A 27,508-nucleotide genomic window follows, 5' to 3' on the forward strand; every position below is an offset into this window, starting at 1 on the left:
AAATCTGCTGCCACCTACTGAGGATTGACAGTAGCTGTGTCCAACTCTGTGATCCCACATAGTTCCTCATTATTACACATCATCTATGGACATCTATGGTTTGAATTTGCATATGTGGATTAGAGGGGTTGTTACCAACATCTGGTGAGAATTTGCTGTCAACAGTTGCTTTGTAATGCTGTGGAATGTTTTCTAGGGTTATGTAGCCTGAAAATCCTATAAAATCCTAAATAGCCACTAGTATGGGTTATAAAATGGTTGTAAACCATAAATCCCAGTTTAGGCTTGTTTCAATTTGGCTTTTTTGTAGTTTAAGTCTAAAGTAAGTTTCCACTTTAACTGTATTGCAAACAAGCTGTGTTCAGTGAGTCTTGGTGCTCATAGTTCTGGTTTCATGTTGAAACAGTCTTGCCTACAGCCTGCGCAACCTGCTGATCTTGCTGCCTCTCCTACATTCCTGCTACGGTCTGACTTGACTTTTATTCAGGCCCCACCTATACCAGTTTGTGCAACTTCCTCACTGTGGCTCGGGCTTTTTTTTGTGTAAAGAAGTGACTCAAGCCTTGTGTTGGGGTCATGATTATGGCCTGTGAATGTTACAGACTTCAAAATCATGGTAAAGCTGTCAGTTGTGTGCATATTGTGACTATAGTTGATTCCCACCAGGCTTATGGATTGAAAATATATCGTGCCATAAGATAAGGTAGGGTTGTTCCTGGGAACTCATTTCTTAGTCTCTCTCTCTGACTCATCAGCTCGTCTAAAACTAAGAGACTGATATTCATTGAATTAAGTCCCTGTTTAATGGGCAGTGTTAAAAAGGCATTTGTAACCGTTAATTACATTCCTTAACAAGGAATCATGACGCTTGACCCTCATTGCCATACACCTTTCATCCCCACCCGGTTTATTTAAAGTATCATCATCATCATCGTTTATTTATATAGCACTTTATAAACACACCTGGTAGACCAAAGTGCTGATCAATACAAATATAAAATAATACAAAAGCAAAAACCAAACATAGCAATAAAATTGTCAGTTACCCACAGAGTGGTAACTGTGGGTAACTGTAGTATAAATTGTCAGTCGACCCTGTTACACCTTCAGTATTACTTCAGTCAAATGCAGTGCCACAAACTGTTCTCTTCATTTTGAAATGTTGCCTCTAGACCTTGTTGACATAAATGAAACTATGAAGTTAACGTTAGTGAGACTGCAGTTTTGTTTTAAATCATTTGAGTTTTTTCAGTGGCAGCACACAATCACACCCGTTTCCCTCTGGGCTCAAAATTTCCCCCAAATCTTTGATAGTTTAAAAAATATAAAGTGGATTAATCACTCAGTTATGTTACTTTTAATTAAAAGTTTATTCAAACACAAAGATTTCATTATTCCATTTCAAATCGAAGGTCAATAAACGCCCTACTTCCATTAGCACCTATTTGGATTCGCCAAGTCATGGGACATCATAGCACGGGCCTCAGTGAAGGCAGACTTTAATGACAACTGAGCCCTTCCTCAGTCTCCACCGTTTACAGGCCAACAGCATACAAAGTAAAATGTCACAGGTATCATTTTTCGCCCTCGGAGACCTTCTGAAATGTTATGGACAACTCAAGTTTGTTTGTTTTTTTTAATGTGCACCAGCATGGTTGCCACTAGGGCTGCACGATTTTGCATAAAATGAGAATCACGATTTTTTTTTTGCTTAGAATTGAGATCACGATTCTCTCACGATTTTCTTTTCCAGTATAAATATTTATTGCGCTTATTAACTGCACATCAACTTCGCAACAGTTGAGACATAAAAACAACAAATGTCTCACGTTTTGTTGTTGCCGCAAAATGTTGTACTGCTTGAGATTCCGTCTCCACCGTTGCTCGACGCTGCGTGTACAGAGCAGGTAGTGCAACAATAGAAAAATTGTTGCGGGACGGCACTGTGTAGCGTTTGTCTGGGTGTTGATCATTTTCCTAAATCCCTCGTTTTGCACAGTGTTGATGGAGCCATATCTTTGCTCAGGTGATAAGTGATGGCCTCCGTAATGTCTTTGTGCCTGCGGGAGGTCGACGTGTATAGGGAAGCGCTGTATAAGGTTCCCGTTATTGATGTTTGGGTGGTTGACCGGGACGGATTTTCTCCTGTCACTTTCTCGTCATCCCTGACGTGCTCTCCGTTGTTTTTTCCTGCTAATTTTAGCATCCAGCTTCTGTATCACGTGGTAGGAAGAGTGAGCGCTTGTCTTCATGCAGATTACGTCCCGGATCAAAATGCGGTACAATCGTCGTCGTCTTGCTTTTTTTAAATCGTTGTCATTTGGAAATGAGATCGCACATAAGTATGAATTGAGATCGTGATTTTCTAACGATTAATCGTGCAGCTCTAGTTGCCACCATGTGTAGCTGGACCTGGTGTTACATACTGCCCATATTTTTGTGAATGTGTGTGTGAATGGGTGGATGACTGGATATGTAACGCGCTTTGGGGTCCTTAGGGACTAGTAACGCGCTATATAAATACAGGCCATCTACCATTTTACTGCCCATATTTTTGCCACAGATTTACTGGTTTACTAGCTGTAGCTTCTTTACTGAATAGGTGCACATCAGTAAGAATCAACATACCCACATATGTCTGTACTAAGGCTGCCACAAACGATTATTTTAATAGTCGACTAGGCACCGATTATTTTTGCGATTAGTTGACTAATCAGATCATCATCCATTGGACATAAAACGTACAGCTGCATCTGCTCTTATATAACTCATTAGCTTACAGCTTTAAGTGTTTCAGGTCTGTGCTAACTAAAAATAAAGACAAGATGATAGTTTATTAAATTTTAATGAAATTTGCAGATTGTTTCGGTGGAGTTTAATAAACTCGGCCGTCTGTTCTTTATGTAAAATAAAACAGGACACTGGAGTAAACTGTCGAGCATCTCACGCTTCTGATAATCAGCTGTCTGTTTGACGTTTATTCAGCTGTGTGAAAACTATAACTTTAATCTCAGCCAAACAGATTTACTAAGGAACCAATAAAACACTGAAAAAGCCAAACAATAACATTTTTAAATTATCTGAGTGTTTGGACAGTCGTCACGGCGTCGCTGTAACCTAATTGGCCTACAAATGCGGCCTCCGAAGGATGCAGCCGCTGAATTTGGACACAGCTATGAAACCTGACACAGCTGCTTCTCTTCTTCTTCTTCTTCTTCGGGGTTTAACGGCAGCTGGCATCCCTGGACATGCAGTGCTGCCATCTTCTGTTTCAGTCCGTTATTACACTCTTAAATACTGCTACTTATTCCTGCGTCTTTTGTATCTTACAAAGCTTCAAACGACGCGTCGACTATTAAATTTGTCGTCGATGATTTTGATAGTCGACGTAATCGTGGCAGCACTAGTTTGTACGTCCATTCAATTCATCTTTCTACGCTTGTTGGCATACACATTTGATCCCTCTTTGTTTGTCGTGTTGGGCCTCACCTCTTCAATAAGGTAGCTGTAGCTTAGGAGGTGGAGCAGGTCATTTACTAATTGAAAGGTGGTGCTTCGATCCCTGACTGTTCCAGTTTGGATGCCAAAGTACTCTTGGGCAAGATACTGTAACCCTAAGTTCCTCTCCGATGCAACTATTGGGGTGTGAATGTTAGAAAGCACTTAGGTGTAGAAAAGCTTGTGTGAATGGGTGACTAAGGCATGTCATATAATACTTTGAGTGCTTGTTGTTCTTGTTATTACATTTTATACAGTTGTTATCGGTGCCTTTAAAGACGTGGTTTAAAAGTGCAGTTTGGTCTGGAGATCTGGTGTAAGTGCGTTCCAAAGTCTTGGGCCAGAACAACTAAAGGCTCTGAGTCCCATGGTAGTCAGGTGAGCAGACAGGGGAAGATGAGCAGAGTGTACTCTGAGTACGTATGGAGAACATTTGATAAAGACAGGCGAGCAGGGTTATAAAGGACTTTGAAAGTGATGAACAAGATCTTGAAATTGATACTTAGGTGAACTGGAAGCCATGGGAGCTGTTTAAGAACAGGTGTTATGTTTCAGCAGTTCTAGCTGCGATTTCATTCTTTTGCCTTTTAATAAAATTAACAGTTACAGTGTTAACTAAACGATGAGGCGACTTGTCACTGGGACCTGAGCACCTGTGGACGTGGGAAGTATAATCCCTGTATAAGTAATCTCGGTTCAAGCTGTAAACAGTAAAATTGAGCTTTTAGAGAGGTATGAAAGCACATCAATGCAAAGCAAAGGGGTGTTTGTTACAGATATTTATTTACTAACAAAATATTCTATGAAAAAACAAAATCAAAAGACTGACTTTCAGTGATTAGTTTTGAAAATATAAATATACAAAGAACCGTGGTTGGTTTGTTCTTTTCCATGTTTCTAGACACATAGCTGGCTTTAGTGAACAGATTGTGTTCAATGTTTTTTCCAGAGTCACATGACTCCACATCACAGTAGTGTTTTAGAGTGGGGAGGAAAACATGAGACTGTCTTAAAACAATTTTAAAAGGTAAAAAGTTCAACCTCTGCTGCGTCACAGTAACTTGTGTTTTCTTGTTTCCTTGTTGACACATCAGGATGTCAGTCAGAACAACTAAATTAAACCAGAATCCCACTAAGCAATGATGTCATTGGTGGAGAGAATTCATGTGATGGGCTTCCATGGAACAGCGTGACATTTTAATGTCTCATGTTTGTACCTCAGAAACACATTAGAATTGTTTCAAAGTGACGTGTAACCTTTTGTTCTTATATATACACGACTCATTTATTATGCACAAGGGACACGTAAAACGAGCCTTTTTATAAGAGGCCAACCTGCTTTGGGTCTACAGTGGTCCCTCGCTACAACGCGGTTCACCTTTCACTGCTTCGGATTTTATTTTTGTGCACTTTTGCATGTTTTCTTGTTTGTTTGTTTTTTGTTTGTTTGTTTTAAACAGCGTATTGTGTTCTGCATCCTGATTGGCTGTAGACCATTGTCAGTCAATCCCGTGCTGTGTCTTCTGTCAGTACAGAGTGCGTTCAGCTTGTCACATTTACATAAATCTTCGATCGCTAGCAGTGTTACTCTGAAGTGCTGGACTGTATGTTTGTACGTTTTCTCCCCAACAAACAACACTGTCGACGAAACGTCGTCACCTGCGGGTTCCTTTGGACTTGTTTTTCTATGAAGGTTTGAACTTGAGAGTTTAAACGAGAGAAAAGTGTGAAAATGTTCCTGCCTGTCTGAGAAACGAGTATGAAGTGTGCAGTGAGGGCTTTACAGCCTTAAAACATCTATAGTAATTGTAAAAAATAAAGTTGGCTACTTTGCGGATTTCACTTATCGCAGGTTATTTTTGGAACGTAACTCCCAGGATAAACAAGGGACCGCTGTATATTCAGCCTGTGAAGTTGGTTTAGAGAATGCATTGTGACTGAGATCAACCGTGAAAACCTACTTTTCTATGTTACTGTTGTCATCAGGTGGTATGGCCAAGAGAAGGACTACAACGTCCTAGTTATGGACCTGCTTGGACCCAGTCTGGAGGACCTGTTTAACTTCTGTTCTCGCCGCTTCACCATGAAAACTGTCCTAATGCTGGCAGACCAGGTATCCAGCTCATACACACACCCACTTCTCTGCAGGCTTTTAAAAAAAGGGAACTAAGCAAAGGTTTATCTGTATCCTGCCTTCATATATAACCTGGAAACTTTTGTCCATTGTAGTAATTTGGTCACATTTAAAACACATTTTCATATCTTCAGATGATCAGCAGAATCGAGTATGTACACACAAAGAACTTCATCCACAGAGACATCAAACCAGATAACTTTCTCATGGGCATCGGCCGTCACTGTAACAAGGTAAGATATGCAGGACCAGTACATAAGTATGTCATATTCAAGGACTGTATAGACCTGTTGGAGGATAGTGATATGACAGGGGCCAGATATTATGAAGCAGTTTCAACATACGTCTTTCAGTTATATGGAATCACTGACGACTAGACTATACGGTCACATGAAGTTGGTTAATCAACTTGCTGAGTTAATCCAGGGTTTCACCTGCAGTTCACATGAAAGGGGTGTTGGCAGCATCCAGTTCATCTAAAAGGGGCTTTTTCATGGGTTACATGACTTTTCTTCCACATAAAGTGGAAGAAGGGGAAATGACTTTAATTTGTCGGCAGATCAAAGTTAAATGAATTTGAACAGGTGTTCTACTAGCTGCAGTTACAGCAGTGTAAAAAGAGAAATATAGGAACATTTTATGCCTTTTCGAAATCAACAAATTAGTACGTGCACATTTCTGTGACAATGCAACACAGTGTGCGCTTCACTCAGTGGGTTTAGGTACAGTTCAATAAGTAGCATATGTATGCCCCCAGCATAGAATCCACATTGCTCTTAAAACATGCTGTGAATAAAAGAAACGGTGAAAACGGTGATTTTAAAATGAAACCCCCAACATAACCTGCTTTGGACACTTGTAGTTTTTATTCTGTCCCCGTTGTCTTTAAAGGGTTTGAGAGTAAAGTTTAAGAACAGAATTCAAACAGGAAGTGTCCTGTTTTAGGATCATGAATTAAAGGTAAATGAACAGCCAAAGTGTTAGTGTTTGCTGCCAACGGGGGAAAAACACAGGATTAAAGTTGCATCTAAAAATTAGATCTATTACTGATACTCATCAGGGAAGCACCCTCCAACTCTCCATGCAGAGGTTACAGGAGTGGTGATGCTGTATTCTGCAGAATCAGTCAGTGGGCAGTGATTTCATACCTGTCGATGTCTAATCTGGAACATCTATAGCATGAGGCTATAGCAAGTTACACCTCTGTAAGTCAATCACCTTTTGTACTACAGAAAACCAGGACTAACCCTGAAGTCATCTGGATAAGCTGAAGTCCTGCTTCCTAATAGACACCTCTGGTAGTAAATGTATAGCTTTAGTAATCTCCTGATGGTGACGTCATCAACACAAACGTTTTGGTTTTCTGCTTTGATGCTTTGTGTAATGACTCCAGTCGGCACCATGGAAACATGAACCCCTCACTAAAACAGATCTGTAATAGAACTGTGGTGTGTCTAGGAGTGTGCTTGTGAATGTAAAAAGCATAATGATGTTAAAACAATGCAGCCCCAAGTTTTTAAAGAACAGACTTCTGATACCAGCAGCAGTGAAGATGATGGTTTCATATTTTAACGTGGAGCCGCAGTCTGTCTACTTACAGTGTAGAGTAGTAGATTTCACAGGGAAGTCAAAATTAATAAATTATTACATTATATGCAGAAGACGGTGAGCGTAGGTGAAGGAAAGCATCCAAAACAGCAGCACTTGTTCCTGTAATCACAGTAAATCCCACACAGGGAAAAAGCTCAAAGTCACTCATTAAGCCACCTGCTCAATAAGCTGGGAGACAAAAACAAGACTGAACCTTGTAGCTGCTCACACCCGCAGCCAAAAGCCACAGACGCTACATTAAACTGTGCATATCGGTCAGATACGGAGTTTAAGCTGAAGAGAGCCGACCCACTTTCTGTTGCAGTGACACCTGCACCAAGCAGGGGGCAGTTTAAATGGTGAGGATTTTCACAAGACCATATTGATTTCAAGCCCTTCATAAAAATGTTTTAATTAAATGTAAAATAATATAAAATATTAATTTGTAATAATATATAAAAATGTTTTTTTGCAGGCCAGTTATAAATGTACATGAGTCTGAACCAGTCACCTGCAGCAGTTTGGTAACTGAATTATTACCATCTACACCGGCAGAGAGGCTGTTTTCAGCAGCACACAGTGTTGCAGCAAAGCTCAGGGACAACTTTAGAATATGCTCACTTTTCTTCATTGCAGCCATCACATGTTCTTTTTCATTGTAGTTTTATTTATAGAGCACGAAATCTTTAAGGGCTTATCCTGCACACACAACCACATATACCTGAACACACAGTCTGTCATCCAGCAGATGCAACACTGTTCCAACAGTGTTGCATCTGCATTTTTGCCTGAATGCAGTTAAACTTTGAGTTTCTAAAATGGAGAAACCTTCGTCATTTTCTGTTTTGGTTTTGGAAGACTGCAGATCAGGTGTGACTATTACTATAAATATTAGCAACTTTTCTTTTTGGTCTACTAGAAATGGAAAGGGACATGGTAATCTGTGTTATTGAACGGCAGGGTTTGGTGCCTTGGGCACAAGTATGAATTGTATTTTACAAGAGGGAACAAAGCCTTATTTCCCATTTCCAGCTTGAAGAAGTTCTCATTTAAACGTCAGTCCTCCTGTTTTCTCTTATTAGGATTAAGAGGATTATGGATTAGGATTATGAGGGCTGAAAAATTCTCCCAACACACGCAAATTAGACTTGGCATGTGCAAGTCTGCATTTGTGAACATGTTCATGAGTCCCCGTCCCCATGTTGGGAATATTGGTTGAAGCTAGATTGAAATGGGCTTGAATCTCTAAATGCATCTGTGGGGAAAAATTGGATACAAATTTGACACCTCTTTATAAAAGCTATTGCCATTAACCTTGAACCATCGTTGATCCCCAACATTATCATCCATGAACATAAGTAAATAAAGCTCTTATTTTGAAAATCGCTACTAACCAGCCAGCCCTGCTCGCATCAGTTTTGTTTCTTTGTAGTAATCGTTGTTTTGCTCTGGATCTGCTGTCAGCGGGAGGACTCATATTAACGTTAACGTACAGTTGGTGGACATCTGGTTAATCTTGTGACCACACTCACCAAAACTGCAGTGCAGAACCAGGGTTACTGTTGCCAACTGTAGGTCCAGATAGGGACCTAACACCGTTTAGTGGTGTCAACATGAGCTTATCGCAACTGCAAGATGCAGTCGCAAAATGTTGAACACCTGTAAAGTCCAACATGAACGTGGACTGAATGTCAGCATGCTGAAGGAGCTTTGTGACTGGTGGGAATCAATTCTGAGTCTACTTCCTGAAGTTATTGTGTTTACTGGACATACCGGTCTGTTTTCCCAGATGTCCTTATCTACCAGTTAATGATGCTTCACTGTGGTAGTGTTGCTTAAATGCTTTCCTATTAAACCCCAGTTTCTCACAGAAATCCCTTAAAAATAACAGGCCTTGGAAGTATAGTTGTAAGTTTCATTTACTTGGTCGAATTTGTGACCTTGTCTTGTGGTAGTGTTAGTATCTAATGCATTTTGGGCCACTTAATAGTGTTAGTTTCTTTCATAATCTCTCTCTGTTACCAAATTCAAGTCTGCATGTCACCATGCCTGAGTGAGGTGATGAGTGGTGTAGAGCCGGGGACTCGTTTCCCTCAAAGGACCATTTGTAACTGGATAAATGTAATTGAACTTTGCCATACTGTTAAACTGTCTCTGTATCTGATTTTTGATATTGGGTTACAAATACTCCAAACATTTGCATAAATGCAACAACATAGGTTGACACGTTGCTTTAATTAACAACTTTTAAAGTTATAAGTTTAATAAAGCCACACTACAGCAGCAAAAATATCCTCTTCATAACTTAGCATGTGAACTTTGTCCAGGACGAGCTTTGTCACAGTGGGTGATGAGCAGCTGCTGAGAATGTGGGACAGATTTGTATTTTAGGGAAACAAATGGCTCAACAGTCTTCACATTGTCAGCATAAGCTACCCCCAGCTAATGATGTAGTTAAACAAAAGAAGAGGGGGGCTCTGCAAGCACACTGAATACATAACTGCACATACAGAAACGTGTAGAATTTATTCAAAAGAACAAATTTGTTTCAGTTCACAACTAGATTGGTGAAGTTGGAGCGATGGTGTGACCCATGGTCGTGTTCTAAAAAGAACACAAGATGCAAACACCGCCATTAAATTTCAGTTAAATAAAACTATTAGAAGATTTGAGTTAAAAGGGGATAATAATTCCATCCAGATGAGATGCTGACCACAGGCAAACACAAATTCTGTTTGTGTTGCTTTTTTTCTTCTCATGAAAAAAACTCTCTCCTGAGCTTAAATAGTTTGAGAACTACGTTCCTGCTCAGCTTCTGTGGATGGTATGGCATGTCTCCATACACACAATCCACACAAAGCTTCTTGATGGATGATGAAGTAATGTTATCAGAGGTTTGTGCCCCCCCCCCCATTTTTGTCCTATGTTATTCCTACCAAGCAGCCTTTTCCACCACACCGGTCCCTCCCTGTCTTCGTCCCATGCATTGAAGCTACATGAAAGAGCTCCTCGGGACAGACAGACGTCAGCCTTCACGCCCCATATAAAAATGGCTAACTGCACTGTGTCAGTGTTGTCTGTGCTTTTATCAACAGCTAATGAAAAAGCCAGATACCTCCCTCCGTGACGGATGTAAGATTGCCTGTAAATTCCCTCACTCACTCTGCTATGGTGTTTTGTTTTTTGACAAATTGATTTTTCTTTTTCTTTTTTTCTTTTTTTTAAGAAGTCTTATCTGGTTGGTGGATCCCTGGTCACAAAGCCTTGGCATGCACCGCTTCAAAAACACTGAGAAACTCTTTGAACCACGGGCAGTGGCCACAGTAAAGCTACTGTTGGTGCTGTGTCCCTCTGGGCTGTAGCTTTGATGAACACATTCTGCTGAGGTTGCAGTCTGCCTTTAATTCTTGAACCACGTTTTGTTTTTGTTGGAGACTAAAATGACTGATGTTTTTTCTTTTTTAAATGCATGTGAAGGAATACAACGTATATCGACCTCCCTCACCACCGACACGCTCACAGCACAAGCTGTTTTGGTTTTCTTCTTAAATAACAAATATTCATTTTCCTATTTCTCATTAAACAGCCTTCCTTCTGCATCGATTCTCCTTTATCTGGAAATCCTGAGATGGTCACTAAACCCAGTGGTGTCTTAGAAACACTTTAATCTAGTGGCAGTTTGCTGTCTCTTCATGGGACGGCTTGCGTTTTGGGATTTGTAGTTTATTGTCACTTTATGTATATTTGTATTGAATCTCTCGTGGCAGATTAGGCCCGCAGCCTGGTGTGTGACACAAGTGGTGTAGAGCACATAACACAGATCACAGGGAGGTGGTGCTAAAGCTGTGTCCACACTGGAAACAATTTGCTGTGCTTTGAATCGACAGCTGTTCAGTTGTGGACATTACAGGCCTCTGATACATTTAGTACCAGATCGGATGTTTTTCATAATCATTGATAGTCACTTGAGTGACTCATCTGGAAGTTGAGAAACGTGTATCTTGGGTCCCACGCTCGTGTATACTTATTAATATGATCAGTATTACCAACATTTAACCGTTAAGAGTTTGAGTTACCGTCACGTTGTCCCTGTCTTGCTCATTTTTTCTGCACTGCTTGCATGCAAGAAGTTAAAAGCTGCTGTAAATCAAAATTCTGAGTATTATGTTTGCTTTGCAGTTTTAGTCAAATTAAGGTGAAACTGAGCACTTGGTGATGGGTTTTAATAGTGATAAAAGTAAAGCTTTTCATTAAGTTCAGGCGTTGTATTTATAAAGGTTTCCAGTGGAAATCCTAACTTTCCTTTTTAAGAACCTTGTTCAATTACTTGGAGGCTTTTAACCTAAAAATTACAACTTTGTGTGTAGTTTGCTTTTGAATATTTTGTTTTGACATGCAGAAAGTTCTTCCTAATATTGAAATATGCTGATGAGTTATAACTGCTAAAGAAATGAGAGTAAGAAGCTGGCCTGACAATTTTAAGGAAAGTAAGGCTTTGGGCCACTCCTTAATATGCAGCCACCCCACAGGCCCTGTGAATAAGAGTGCTGTCATTATGGAAACAACAAGTCCCAACAGGACAAAACATTTTCATCAAAAGAAAAAGGTTATTATTCAGGACAGTTTGGTATTCATTTAGGCACAGATTCTACTCAATGTGCAAACTATAGTCATGGATTTGTTTAATGCTTCTTCGTAGTCTAATCTGTGTCCACTTCACAAAGCAGAGCTGTGCTGAATTAGTATAGTGTTGTGCATGCGTGTACAGACCTTGCCATGTGAAGTATAATACTGATGAGGCACACCTAATGTTAGACCGAGGCTTCCTTTGCTTGGTCATGGCCCCAAAAATCCCAACATGAGTCATTTATGCCTGCGTTACTGGTGCGTACTGGTTTGTGGCAAGGAAAGTGTCCAGTAAAAACGCAAGTTACCTGTGTGGTGGGTATATTTTGTCAAAGATTGAATTTTAGCTTTGCTCTGTGTTTGCTGTGCTATGTGAATGCCCTGGGTAAATATTGCACCTCTATTGCTCTTCACTAATGCAAGTAAGCTTGAGTAGGCCAGTAACAGAACACTGGACGTCCTCATTCGCTGGCTTCTACCTCCCCTATTAAAGAGCTAAAATGACGCCGCATGCCCGTTATAAGAGCTGTCATATTTCATAGCAGATTTATGCAGTGTTGACCATTTTAAAAAAATACATTTTTAAAAAATTAGTATTTATGTGCTGGGAATGTCCAACTTGAATAGAACCAGATTTGGGGTTTGTTGTTGTTTTTAGATCACCAAATCACAAACCACACATTAGCTTAGTCCCTCTGCTAGAGCCTTAAATCTTTGGTAAGGTTGCACTGTATCAGAGGAAATCTTGGGTGTTGGTTTCAGACTTTACAGGTGACTTATTAACCACTTTTGGTTTTGGTTTTTTGGCAATACTAACCTAACTGTAGAAAAGACATTAACCCATGAATTTGCTTTTTGTTTTTTACATGCTTTATGTTAATATCAAATACTCTTCACCACTCGTCACTACCAGTTTACCAAAACCCCACTTGTGCCCAGGTCTTTAGTGAGATATGGCACTTGCTGTCTATTTCCCCCAAGTGTTTGTCAGACATCATACTGAAGCATCCATGTGTCCCATACTACACACACACTTTTGATCTGATCTTTCCATGGTTGTCCTGACAGAAGAAAACCATAATATGATTTCTTCTAGACAGGTGGCCAGAATGATCAAATCTGTAGCACGGTTATTTAAAGTGTATTTCTTATTTAGATCCAGCATCGCATGTACAAAAGCCAGTGCATATCCTAGCTCTACAGGACAGTGTTAGTTGTTAAAGGAGAAAACAATGTGGGTACAAACAGAACTGCCTGTTGTACTCATGTTAACTGTAACTGAAGGTGGATGGAGGCTGTGTAATTTTGACCCCTGCCCCTCTACTGTCTGCCCTAGTGTTTAGACTCGTCAGTGGGGAAGAGGAAAAGAAGCTTGGCTGTTAGCTCTTCTCAGGATCCATCTTTCTCAGGATTAAACCAGGTGTGACCTTTACCACAACACCAGCTGCCTCACAACTGCAGTTGTCGCTTTGCAATCATATTTTACTACACTGGTTTAAAATGAATTAGCCCACCAGCACCCATCTTGCAGTTGCATAATGCCCAGCGTATGTACTCCATCTAACAGTGTGAATCTTGTTAGCATTGGCTAAGAAGTAGTTGTCATTGCCATGTGATGTAACAAAGACGCTGCATTCATCTAAATTATACACGAGTGCCTGATTGTCCTCATTGGCCTAAGAGGAAGTGAAATGACTATTTTTATTTTGTTTTAGCGATGAATCAAACCTAATTTTAATAACAAGAAGTCAGTGAGCTAACAGGAACAAACACTGGAGAAACAGCAGAATCATAGAATCTAATGTTCTGGTTGATTCTTGTTAAGTGTTTAATACTTTACCAGTACTGGTGGGTGGTGGGACTGACAGACCAGTGTGCACTGTGTAAGTCTATTTCACACAGAAAAGGAAAAATGGAAGTTTATTTCTTTCTCACCAATAAGACTGGTGTCTTTATGTGCCAGCAGGACAGCAGCAAATCGCATTTAACGTGATTGACATACAGTGATAAACTGTTTGACCTGCTTTAGTGCCTCAATGTTGAGGCATTAAAGTTGCCTGGTTCTTATCCCCCTTTTTAAAGGTCGCTTATAGTTGCTGTGTTTGGTTTTCTAAGCCTAAAATGAAATCTTTCAATAAGAGGCATTCAAAGTCTTACAGCTAAGCTGAGGTTGTGCGGGGGACATTATTGATATGTCATCCCAGTGAAGGTGAACTGCACGTGCGACCTCTGTAGAGTCCAGTTATCATGTCATGCTACCTGTAGTGACACTGACCATAGCCAAATATAAAAACTACTTTAAAAAAAGAAGCCTTATTGTTGCCCGTCTAGTGCATCGGTTAATTTCATTACCACCAACACAACCAATGTCAGAGGTCAGGGTTTTTCTGAAAATCCTGTCAATGCAATCAAGAAAGTTGCCTTGGATTTTCAAATTGATGCAATAAGTGTCTACTTAGGTCTGAGGGGTCGTCACTGGTAGTCACCAGTACTTTGTTTTTTGAGCAGTGTATCTGGTGCTTAAAACTCATATCAAATAATGACTATTTGTCAGTTGTGGAAAATTAAATGGGCCAGTATAGTGAACTGTAGGTGTGCTCACTCCAGTCTTGGAGTGAGTAGGATTTCTGTCTTGATAGGATTGCAGGTTTGGTCATGTTGTAACAGGGTGTTTGTGTGTGAACACTGTAGAATTATGGCTGCAAGCCTAAATTACAGAGATGAGACACCTTAATTTCTTCTTTTTTTTTTTTTTTTTTTTTTTTTTCCCCCCCCCCAACCCCTTGACCATCTCACATTTGGGAGGGAGCTATTCATTTATTTATTTATCCCCCCCCCGGTCATAAATGGCAGTATTATATTGGCTGTGAGTGTGCATCCAGTTGTAATTCCTGTTGTTGGAAATGTCTTCCTCTGGACCCCTCAGCCGTAAAAGGTCAACGGGGGTGTTGACATCATGATGCTGGTTGTGTGGGCAGTTTGGATGCCTATGTTTGTGAATGTGACAGCTTGAGAGCGAGGTGACATAGGTACATAGATACCACAGGTGTATCGACTTAAAATCCCCCTACCAGTGACTTCAGTGACTTTGACCTCAAGGCCAAGGACGGAGGTCAAGTTTTCTGAACATTTTGTGAATGCCATAACTAGAGGAAGCCGCCTGGGATTTTCAAATTGATATCATTGGTGCTTCTGCTAAAACTCTTGGGCGAGTTTGAATCTCACCGACCTTGACTTGAAGATCAGAGGTCAAGTTTTCTGATTAAGTCAAGAGCCAGGCGACGTAAGATTTTGACATTGCTAGCATGGGTGTAACCTAATGAAGGTACTGATATTTTAAAGTGTTGTGATCAAGCCTTTATTTGACTTTGGGGGTTTTGTTTTTGATTTTTTTTTGTATTTAGCATTTAAGGGTGGGGTTGTTTTTTTTGGTTTGGTGTTTTTGTTTTTTAAAAGAAATTCTAAAAGAGCAAAAATACATCGGAAAGTTTTTGGGTTTTTTTGACAAATGTTATGCAGTTAAACGATTACATATTGCAGTTTCTAAAATGGAGAATGGGCAGAAGTGTCCGATTACTTTTAAGTAACAAGTAAGATTACTCTTCCAAAAAAGTAATTAGATTACTGTTACTTTCCCGTAAGCACACCGCATTACTAAACCGTCGTGATTTTATTTGTGAGTGTGTCTCATGACGATGACGTAAGCGCGTGTGACGTGTGCAAGAGAGTACGACCATGCAGCGTTTAAAGCGTGGACGCACTGACAGTACTTTGAGTTTGATTCTGTAAAAACTGACAAACATCTGCATGGTAGAGGTGGGAATCACCATATATCCCACGATACGATATTATCACGATACTTAACTCACGATACGATATTATTGCGAAATTTAAAAATATTTTGCGATATTCAGATTCTGTCCATAAAGGTAAACTTGATCAATATTCATTTTATCTAATATCAAAGTCTCGCACTCAGTCTTTCTCTCATTTCAGTTTTATTGTTGACAAACTGAACGGTTTGTATTACAGTCTAGTCCAACCTAACTGAATGCAACCATCTGGTACAATTACAGCTATTCTGAACTATGCAATGTGAAAACTATGCAGCCCCTTCAGCAACTGAAGAACTTGAAAGTAAATTAAAACAAAATATAATTTTACATTAAATAAAAAAGTTTTAAACTTAATTAAAATAAAACATGTCTTAAATTAAAATAAGTAAACTGTCGTGTTTATTGCTGCCAAAAAACAGTTAAACACATTTGGACAGTGTCAGGATTCTTGCTCAGAAAAAGGATCAACGTGCTCTGAAGTCAGAGTCCACAAAAACCTTTTTTGTAACAAAATATCGATTTCTGCTGTATCGATACATTATTAGCAAACAAAATATCACGATGCTACACAGTATCGATTTTTTCCCCCACCCCTACTGCATGGGAAGAAATGAAACTTCAAATCTGAGCGAGCACCGAGCACGCCGGTTGTCAAAAACTGATTTCCGGTATTTCCGTGTGTTTACTTATATTGGTAAATAGACTTTACTGAACAGGATTTACAAAGACGTTACTTGAAAAACAGGCAATTTTATATGTATCTTTACAAATCTTGTGTTATTGTACCGACATTATAATCGATCCGGTCCTTTTTGGCCACTTAAAATATGTTTACAACATAACTGTTGTATTGGTTGCGGGTTTTTTTCTGCTGCCCTCTTGGCCAGATTACTCTTTAAGAAGACAGTTTTATTGTCAACTGGATTTTTTTTTTTATGTATAAAGGAAATATAAAAGTCACTGCTAAAAACTGATTGTAGTTTCTACCTTTGCAGCTCAGTATGACTTGATATCTGCGTAAAGTTATAAGATTAAAACAAGTTTAACTAAATGTTATATGATTATGCAGAAAAAAACTGGGCTCAAAGGTCTGTTGCTTTATTACGTATTCAGGTTGTGTATCATGTTTTTAAAAAGTAATAAAGTAACTAATTTTGAAAAAATAATCAGTGAAGTTATGGATTACTGATTACATCTTCAAGAAAGTAATCAGTATCTAATTACTTCTGTTAAGTAACATGACCAACACTAATGGAGATTAATGAGCAGTTTGTTTGTTTTGTCATATTTATTATTGCTCATTTAATAAGACTGGATACTCTTTATCCAGCTACTTACCTGGTTACTTAATCAATGGAATACCAGATTATTACAGTAATCAGTGGCAGCTGTAATTCAGTGTGTGCCGTCATCTGTACAGCACAGTGGACATACTGCCATGGTTTGTGTTTCAGCCAGTAACGTTGGTAAAATTTGGTAATGGTGTGAATGCAGAGGACTGCGTGAGATTTTGGACCAATGCCATGTGGAAAGTTTCTAGCTTTAGTTTTAAACATGACAGTGATTGCAAAGACACTTTGAGGTAAAGGCATATCTGATAGGGGGGTACCCCCAAAATAAAACGGTGGAACTGTGAACCCAGGCTGCATTATTATTGAAGCCAGGTGGTGTCATATTGAGAGAGTGGAACAAAAGACGGCTCGCCTCCAAATGAAGCTCGGCCAGTCGTCCCAGAAGGCAACTTTAAATATTACCAAAAGCTTTAGGCTGTGTTGAAGATTAAGGGTGCTCACTACCAAATACACTCTGAAGCTTGTTAACTTGTTTTGTTGTTTTGTTTGTCCATGTATTAGTTGCATGTGTCAATAAATCACTGCACCCATTTACGCAACAAAGAATAAATGACAGCTTTTTCCAGACTTTTGCACAGTGCTGTAAACGCAAACTAGAGAATCAGTAGTGGAGTAATAGATCGATTATCAAAATGGCTTTATACAGTCATTTAAGACAATTTCACCTGAGACTAGTGTCAGTTCATATAAATGAATCGTAATGTTCCAGAATAAGAGTGCAGTGCCCCCACCCTCCAAGCACACTCCGCTGAGCAGCAACCCGTACGCTTCTGCATATCGACACCATCACAGGGTTACGTTCATCGTTGAGTAATGTTAGCATTTGTTTTACAGAAGGACAAAAAGGATGATTTTAATGAAAGAACTCTTTGTTCGTCGGTAACCGACAACTAACTAGTCTTCTGTCCCTCTCCATCAGTTGTTCCTTATTGACTTTGGTTTGGCAAAGAAGTACAGAGACAACCGAACACGACAACACATCCCATACAGAGAAGACAAGAACCTGACTGGCACGGCACGCTATGCTTCCATCAACGCGCACCTGGGCATCGAGCAGAGGTCTGTGCAAACATCTGATAGACAACGGACATTATAGGTTACTTTTTTTTCCAGCAGTGTTAAAAATCAAGCCAATTTTTTTTAAAAATGGGCTTTTTTCTGGTTTACATTGTATCTTTCTCTTCGTAATACTGCCACAGCAACCATTTCTAAGAGAACGAAAAATAATGAATATTTTGACGGTGTCAGGGAAACACTAATGCACTCGTTGTGTACTCAATGAACACTTTTGTTGTCTTCAGTCGCCGTGATGATATGGAGTCACTAGGCTACGTGCTGATGTACTTCAACAGAACCAGTCTGCCATGGCAGGGATTAAAGGTATGTCGCTGCCTTTGACACACAGCAGGCAAAGACGGTAGTTTTGTTTGTGCTGGACGTGTGGTAGACAAACTACAGACGCAGCACACCATGATGCTTTGTGGTATCGCTCACTAACATGAGTTAGAGATGCACTGATTGTAACTTCTCTCTGGCTCAGACGCAGTGCACCTGTAGCCTGAGTGCATTTAGTGTAACAGTGGGTTGTGGCGTAAACATGCTGTTTGTACTTTTGTGTTGTCCAGGCTGCCACAAAGAAGCAGAAGTATGAAAAGATTTCAGAAAAGAAGATGTCCACTCCAGTTGAGGTCCTCTGTAAGGTAAAAACACTTTAACCCCACAACACCAAGAGTTTGAGACCTACATGTTCAGTGTGCCCACACAGAGAGAAACCTAAATAGACTGTACAAGGATGCCAGAGCTAGCAAAAAGAACACTTTGAATTTTACATGTAACATTAGTCAGGCCAATAAACCCTTCAGTTTAAAAAGTCTAATGAAAATGGCCTTTTGTTGCAGTTATGTCACATCTTACAGGGTTAAACAGGCACCATGATCAAAGCAGTGCACACTCAGTTGTATGAATGCATATTTCCAGGGTTTCCCAGCAGAATTTGCCATGTATCTAAACTACTGCCGTGGCTTGCGCTTTGAGGAGGCTCCAGACTACATGTATCTGCGCCAGCTGTTTCGCATCCTCTTCAGGTGAACACACGTGTCCAACTTTCTGTACATGGCTGTCAGTTTTGGGGTCGTCAGCTTTGAGAGCTAAATGCAGTTTCCAGTAGTTAACCCCAACACGTGCTTTTACTACATTAGCTAATGGATCAGCAATGGCAATCTTTTGTATGCAATTGCAAACTTTTAGTACAGACGGATTTGTATGCGTTTGAATAAACTAAAATGTTTCCCATATTATTTCTGTTTCTTTCCTACAAAATTATTTTAAACTGTTCAATGTTAACGTTGGTATATTATTTCTGTGTGTGTGTGTTTTAAGGACTCTGAACCACCAGTATGACTACACATTTGACTGGACCATGCTGAAACAGAAAGCCGCTCAGCAGGGGGCCTCCTCCGGGGGCCAGGGCCAGCAGGCACAAACCCCCACAGGCAAGCAAACTGACAAACCCAAGCCTAACATGAAAGGTTAGTAGCAAACAGCCAAGTGACGTTTTTTACAGGCGCCAATAGCTCATATAGTCATTCAGCATTATATTCAGGACTTTTAGATACTGGGTTTATTTTGTTTGTTTGTTTTATTGTTTTGTTTTATTATTAGAATTCCCTATTCCATGCCCCAGTGCCCCTGGAGAACAAACAAGCACCAAATTGGAAATGTACAGCAAAAAGGATATTGTTGCTGAAATAAAGTCAAGCCACATTATAAGCCTGAGGCACAATAATATTAATGATAATAATAATAATAATATTGGAAAAGAGAGAAAGATTTAATTGGAAGCAAAGACGTCCTTGGGGAATTTGACTACTAACTTTGCTGTCATGCTATTCTGTCCTTTTTGGGGGTTGGACTACAGGCTTTCTCTGCTGTCGCAATGTTTTAATACTGACCAACTATCATTCCTGATTCTTCTGCAGTCGCTAACATTTCCTATCCAAATGAAAATGCTGAACATGTTGTCTCTTGCTGCTCCATGTTACATGATTGAGATGGTTACACTGTATGGCAATGGCAGCTGTAGGCTGCTGCTGCGTTTGTGTGTAAAAACATTTTTGTACACATTTGACAAATTGAATAACATCAACAAATAGCAACATATCAGGAATTTCAAAAGTGGCTGCATCAGATGTTTTTGATGCAGCGCCCTGTTTAACAGGGATTTCTCTGCTTCTATCTACATAAAGATGCAAAGGGAACACACGTGTACATATGTATACACAGAGACGTGTGTGCACGTGTGTACTGTTTGAATGTCAGAGCTTGACATCATTCAAAGTTGTATGTATTTATTTACTGATTATAAGGCTGTAAATTCTGCCCAATACTGACTGTAAATTATGTGCCTTTTGTCTTTAATTTCTTCTAAACCCAGATCACTCAAATGCATCATTGTGACAGCAGCATCACGTGGCCCAGTTTGCATTAGAACCCATTTTGGCCCCACCAGACTTGAGGCTGTGACAGTCTTGCTGTAGCAGGACCTCGTGACAGCACACATATGACCACGAGCATGTTCTTTTGTTGCTCTGTAGTGAAAAATGGCTTTGAGAATAAGACCAGTCTAGAAGGCGCGCAGCATTTAATATCTATCAAGTGATCAGCGTGTTCGTCTGTTGATCTTGTGCTCAACGTTTTGCACACCATAATCTACATGTCATAGTTGGTTGCAGTCACCAGAGGGCAGTGTCAAAAACAGCTGCTCTCATGCAGTGCTGTTTGTGATGCTACTTTAGTTTAGCTTGTGCTACAGAGAAGACCTGGACAGAGTCATCAGGCTATTGCACAGCCATGTGCCATGTTCCTGCAGGCACAGGAAGAACATGCAAACTCCACACAGAGCTGAACAGCCACATGCAGTTTGTTGCAACAAAGTGGTACATGTACGCCAGCATATAGAGTACTGACATACCGGTCTGTCTGTGGATGGCATGTTGTGGTTCAGGTGAGATGCAATATGTCACCATTTAAAGTAGTTTAGTTTACAGCATGGTTCGATGTAACATTGGCACGCACATGTTGTGCATGTGCACTACCGTCAAGTTTTAGAGCACCCCAGTTTTAGGACGCTGGTTTAGCTCAGCGGGCGACCACGTGCCATACTGCTGAGAGCGGCCGGCCCGGGTTCGAGTCCGACCCACAGCCCTTTCTGCCCCCGCTTTCCTGTCCTTTCTTCACTAAATAAAATATATATGTTGTTGTTTTTTAAAGAGCAACCCCAAATTTTCCAGTTATTTATTGCAATTCAAGTCGTTCAAGTCCAGTGAAGAACTTGAAATGGTGCAAAGGACAGTGGTGAACTGCCAGAGGTTTAAAAGAAGGTAAGGTTGCCTAAGACTGGAAACTGCATTTCAGAATTATTCAAAAAGGCCTTTTTCAGGGAGCACACAATGTGTTAACAATTTAAAGCTTCTCTGCATCAATGGAGGTTCAAGCCTTGAGAGCTGGTGCTACTAATGCCTACATGAACCTAGTTAGTCAGAACCTCCTCAGGAAAAAGAACAAGATGGTGAGCTTGGAAACACGGAGCGTCCAGCACAGACTCCAGACTTGAACCCCGTCCATTTACAAACTCATGACAGAAAGAAATGTTCAGAAAAACATTTAAATAAAAAAGCACAATGCTGCTTCTCTTTCCCACTCTGTTTACAGTGTCTCTGACACTCGACCAAACAACAAATACAAAGATTAAATAAAAAGTCTGTTAAAATTCAAAATGTCTCTTCCAGCCATCATTAAAGGAAACAAACTCAGATGTTAAGTCTTTTGTGTGATTTGGTGCATCTCAAATAAACAAGTATCTGTGTTAATACTGAAACAGGAAGGTGAAATATTCCCTCCAAACAAAACGTCTAAATTCTAAATGCACAAGTCCGTCCGTGCGTGATTACATCGCTCCGCCCATCAGAAAGTCTGTGCGTCCGTATCGCCTGTCGTCTTTTATTGGACTGACAATTGTCGGTTGGAATATTTTTACACATCGCCCAACTTTAGTCTATAAATTGATTCCATGATTTCTTTTTTAACTCCAGTTTCTTTCATGTCAGAATACAGTGAGACATTAAACTGCGTCAGTTTCAATAAAAACTGCAAACACTGGGGTGTTCTACAACTTTGGTAGTGCACATCGGTGAGCTCACCAAGTGCTGCTAAATATCCTACATTAAATGTATGATGGGAATGCTACATGTAGTTAGAATGTCTGGGTTTTGTAGTTATTTTGGTATAGTGCGGGCTGTATGGTTAAACATGCTCGTGTTACCTGTGTAGTCTCACACTAGTTGAGAGTACTGATGTTGTTTCAGTAACTCTAGTTTGAAATGAAACCGCAGGGAGCTTGATGGACTTTCCTGGGGAATCCCAAAAGGTCGATGCTGTTCGTCTGGGCCTTTTCAGAGTTGCTCACCTGGATGACTGAGCATGCAACAAGACGTTTGTAGGGAACTAGCGCTGTAGGACACTGATACACCTCCTGTGTTCTACACCTGTGTGCTGGTTGTAGTTCTTTGCTGCTGGCCTTTTGCTTTCACTGCGCTACATGCTTCCCTCGCTGGTGTGGGTGTTCAGTTTGTCCATCTCTGTGCTCCTGAACAACTGTGGTAATGATGCTTCTGTCTGTCTCCAGGTTTTTGAGGGGTCTGCTCTGAGCAGAGCTCCTGAAGTGTTGGTGACCAGGACTAATAAGTCTCCCTTCCTGGATAAGCGACAAACAAGAAAGTCTTTCCTTCCATCATAACTGTCTATGTAATGGAAATATATAGATTTACACACACCTTTGTCAGCTGTGTTATCTATATATTCATATATGTGTATATATAATAAACCCTCCACTCTGGAAGAGTTTTTTTTTTTTTTTTTTTTTTTTGGGCTTTTGGTTTTTTTAGGATGTGGAGGCTGTAGCCCCCCCCTCCCCAACACACATGCCCTCCCCCATCCATCCTTCTGTCTCTGTTCTCCTCTCAGTGTTGACTTTGTTTCTTTGGAAACTGAAGTTGAGATCAACTGACCATTTTTCTGTTCTTCCTCTCCCAGTAGAAACATCTCAAAGCATCTCTTCTCTTCCCATTCAGTTATTTCACTCCCTCCTTTTACCAAATGTTAAACATGTAAGCCTACAACCTGTTCTCCCTTTTGTTTCTTATATAATTGAATGACACACCCCTGGATGTTATTTACTAAAAAAAAATCAAATGTTGATTTTTTTTCTTCTGGTTTTGTTTTCCTATGGTGATTAGGAGTTTGCCTGTTAATAAGCAGTGGATGGCAGTCAATGGTAGAATGATGCTCCGGCTCTCTCCCTCTCTAGAGCTCTGAATGATAAATCTGTTGTTAAATCTTCTCCATAAATGCCAATAAAAATATTACATAACTCAGAGCAAGCACAAGTTCTTATCAGCCACCTTCACATGAAAACTGTGTAGAAAGCACCAGCCAGGCATGAATGTGAGCGTCTGTTGCTTGGTGTTTGTTTTCCCCAGCAGGCAGCACCGTAAAGAAATCATGTTCACCTGAATATTCGGGATATTCACATGGTGTTAAAATCCCCCTTCTGCTGTTCTTTAGTATACCAACGTGAATTTTTAACTTACTGTTTTGTTTTTCCCCTTGTCCCTTTTTTCGGGCTTTAGGTTCAGTGTGCTGCATCATGAGACCAAACTGTTTAAAGCACCGTCTCAAGATTGAGTCCAAGTTATCACACGTATACCAGTCGCTTGTTAGGTGTATAAAGAACACTGGGAAACAGTTTTTCTTGCTCAGAGATGTCCTTTATTATAAAGATTCAGTGATTATAAAATATATGGTTGTCTTTGATTATTTTTTCTTCTTTTCTGTTTCCAACGGTGGAAAAAGCTTCTCGTCATCATTGAGTCTTATACACTGTACACCGATTAGCACTGTAGCCTCGTACCCAACATTCGACCAAACAACTTATTACTGAATAAATGTTGAGACGCTTTTGTTTTTGATTTTGATTTTTTGTTCTTAAGAATGATTTAGATCAGAAAGACTGGATGACCTGCAAAGGTTGAAACTGGGTGTATTTAAAGGCATGTCTCCTGTCGTGCTGTTAATGTAGAAACTATTCATTTATTAACAGTAATATTTAAGTCCAACCTGACTGCATCAAACTAAATTGATCATCTGTGCCTCACCTTGCTACTGTTAGCATGTGACTCTGGAACAACCCGCCTTGTTGGGGTTGGGATGTGACCTGTACAGAAACACAGTGAGCTAAACTGCAACTTGTGACGCAGAGCACGAATTATAGTTCAAGTTAAGGACGGAAACGCTTGCACCGAGATGGAGCCTGAATACAGATCAAACTAATGTGAATGTTGGACACGAACCTGACGGCAGCACAGCTGCTGCAAAGCAACAGTGTGCACAACACACGGTGCTCTGTAGTTTGCGTTATATGAATGTGAGCTGTTGCACACTGTTCAAAACCTGCAGGAAACAGCACAAACGATGTGCAAGTTTGCACATTTGTATCATTTAGTGTAAGCAGTTTCCACTGAATGTTTGGATGTGTGTGAGATCCTACTGCAGCTGTTGGGTCGACTTGTCTCTGTTTGGGGTCCAGCTGAAACAAAACAACATAACAACACAACTTTGCAGTTTGCATAACACGGCAGTACAAACCATGAACGTCTGCACAATCGCCACCAAATATGGAATCCTGGTGACAGGAGACCAGATCCATAAATACCGACGTGTCTCCATCCTTTGCATGCTCCATGCGTTATACAGAGGTTGTGTTTTACAGGCGACCTCCATCAGCCCCCAACAGTCAAACAAGCTTAGTTTCCAATGAGCCGTTATTCCTGGAGAGCAGTGAGCAGGTAACTCAGTACGATGGGCAAAGTATAAACACGAGTGGACGTCCCAGCAACAGTCTGATGTGCCTGTTGGTGTTTGTGGTTCCTCGGCTGTTTTTGTAACAATTTGTGACTTCACCTGGAAATCACTGATATTCTGCACAGCTGTCCTGACGTAGGTTTGACATACCAACACAAAGTGTTTATTTGAACTCCAAACCTTAAGTGACGCTAAATCTGAGTAGTTCTGTTGCCTGACCAAAATGTAACCGAAGAACCTTGAAAAGCTGAAGTGACTGCTGAGCATTCTGTTGGTGTTCAAGAAACGTCCCCACTGTTGTCTTTTGGACATGACCAGGTCATTTGTCAGTTCTAATTATGCTCCTGGAACAACATCAGGTATGTTTGTTATGGGGCTGAAACGGCACCAATACAGCAGAAGATGTAACGCGTTATTTTTAACAACATTAAGAGTCCGTTACTGGAACTGTTTTTACCTTCAAGGTCAGCATCTTTCTCCAGTTACATCAAAAACACTTTGTGGGCCTTTTGTAGGAAGAATGTTCAACAAACTCAAGTTTCCTGTATGTTCATCGTGTGCACGAGCAGAGGAAGAGAGATCATCCATGGAGCCCGATATGCTTCGTGATGGCAACAGGTAAGGAACAGCCTCCATCGCACTCCTGTGGCCCGAGGAGTAAGAACAAGTGTCAGGAGTAAAGAAGAGTTTTACGTTTGATCTTAAAGCAAATTATTCATCTGTAACCCAACAGGACAAAATATAAAGGCATGAAGTGAAGATCCAATGTGGAGAAGCACGTCAGACACATTATTGTGTAAAATGCTTAAAGACAGGACTTTGTGTTTCTATTGTAAGCTAATATCAGCCATCGCTGGCAGCCACTGTTTCACCTCTAACGCTCCTGTAATCCTCGGGTCACGTTCACCCCGTTCAATTTTTAGCATCCGAAAAATAATTAGAGATTTTAAAAAAAGTTAAACTTTTTTCGGCTTCATATTTCATGAGCATCAACTTTTTATATGTTTCCAATGAGCTGAACACATTTTGCATACATCGGTGCTCCTCTGGGGTTGTTTTATCTGTGGAAAGCATGTCTGTGACCTTGAATCTTTACACCTGCGTGTGCGATGTTGGGGGAAACGTTCCCATGAGAACTTTGATACTTCTGCCGTGTGGCTTGCGAGTGGTTCACATCCAAGTATTGAAGTGTGCGACCTATACTCTCACCTGCTCAGTCAGACCTGATATTTCTCATGCGGCGGTGGGCGGCCATCGTGTGGGACAGACGAAGACGAACAGCCCTGCCACCTCTCCTGCCTGTGGATTGTAACACGTCAGAATCAGTGGTACAATCCACAGGCAGGAAACGTGGCAGGAGCCAAGTTTGTCCCACCAGAAATTATTCTAAGACTAGCATGACCCCTGCACATCCTGTGTGCTGCAGTGCAGACAAACGTGACTGCTGGACAAGAACTTCATGTCCCGACTATTTAACTGATGCCCCCCCCACACACACAAAAGCAAACCAACAATAAAAGCACTGTTCAACTCTGCCGTTGCCCATATTTTTTTAAAGAGGAGAGGTGAGTGAAAGCGATGCTGCGGCGCTGCAGCAGAGGGTCTAGGACATAGGTGTCAAACTCTGGCCCGCGGGCCAAATTTGGCTAATTACATTTGGCCCGCGAAGCCACACCAAAGCTGGCCTACTGGTATTATACAGCTAATATATATATTGTCTAGTATTAAGCTTTGCTTGTTCCATATTCAGCTTTTCAGCAAAACGTTTTTGAGTCCATAAGAAAAGATTCATTCTTATATCTGGAGCAATAAATATATTTCAATAAATATTAGCTTTAGCCCGCGACTTTGTTCCAGTTTTGAATTTTGGCCCACTGTGTATTTGAGTTTGACACCCCTGGTCTAGGATCAGGAAATTCAGCAGGATTCCTTCTGAAGGGTGGATGTGGTGGATGTGCACCCCGAATTAGAAAAAAATGGAGGAAGGATTTTGAAGATGCACTGAACCTAAAATTGAAACTTTGACCTGATGGTGGTGCTAGAGAAAAGGTTATGTCATTACCAAAAACCAGTAGGGTTCATCTACTTGTGGTCATTAATGTTGTCCATTGTCATTTGTGTATTCAGTGCACCTATACATGCATCCAACAGACCACTTTTCACACGGACAAGTAGGGCAGGGGAGCAGGCTGGGTTTGGGATGCACCAATCCATCCACACTTCAGGGGGTGGACATGTGTCTTTGTGCAGGTTCTGTGTCTGTGGGTGAGCCTGGATCTGGGGCTCATTGAGCTTTGGTTACTCTGGGACATTGTTATAAAGAGCGGAGAGGATCTCCTTCCCTGCCACTCCCCACTGGTCGTTGCTTCTGGTACTTATGTGGCTTCAGGGTACCTGACTATGCCCACGTGGGCACGTGTGATTCATGGACACGCGCTTAAGGCTTTGCAAGAGAGCAAGAGGGATGTCACATCTGTGCACACTCACACACATATTTATAAAAGAGAAAAGCAGCCGAGTCGTGAAGCTGAACTTAATCAATTGTGTGTAAATAA

General features: G+C 40.6%; 1 protein-coding gene across 4 annotated transcripts in view; it reads left to right on the forward strand.

Annotated features, from left to right (window-relative positions):
* csnk1a1 (casein kinase 1, alpha 1) overlaps nt 1-23,891 on the forward strand; it is a 28,993-nt gene extending 5,102 nt beyond the window's left edge. Inside the window, exons 3-11 of one of the 4 annotated variants that reach the window (XM_005944923.3) lie at nt 5,485-5,611; nt 5,767-5,865; nt 13,185-13,268; nt 17,956-18,095; nt 18,338-18,416; nt 18,662-18,736; nt 19,014-19,120; nt 19,416-19,564; nt 22,720-23,891. In XM_005944923.3, coding sequence (XP_005944985.1) covers nt 5,485-5,611; nt 5,767-5,865; nt 13,185-13,268; nt 17,956-18,095; nt 18,338-18,416; nt 18,662-18,736; nt 19,014-19,120; nt 19,416-19,564; nt 22,720-22,727 — 868 coding nt within the window. In that variant the 3' untranslated portion in view covers nt 22,728-23,891. Of the gene's footprint in view, nt 1-5,484; nt 5,612-5,766; nt 5,866-13,184; nt 13,269-17,955; nt 18,096-18,337; nt 18,417-18,661; nt 18,737-19,013; nt 19,121-19,415; nt 19,570-22,719 lie in introns of those variants that run through there. The other 3 variants (XM_005944925.3, XM_005944924.3, XM_005944926.3) reach the window with 3 other exon arrangements.
* The last annotated feature ends 3,617 nt before the right edge of the window (nt 23,892-27,508 follow it).

This window comes from Haplochromis burtoni, unplaced genomic scaffold (assembly GCF_018398535.1).
Source record: "Haplochromis burtoni strain Fernald_Lab_line unplaced genomic scaffold, NCSU_Asbu1 Contig_413, whole genome shotgun sequence".
Taxonomy (NCBI): Eukaryota; Metazoa; Chordata; class Actinopteri; order Cichliformes; family Cichlidae; genus Haplochromis; species Haplochromis burtoni.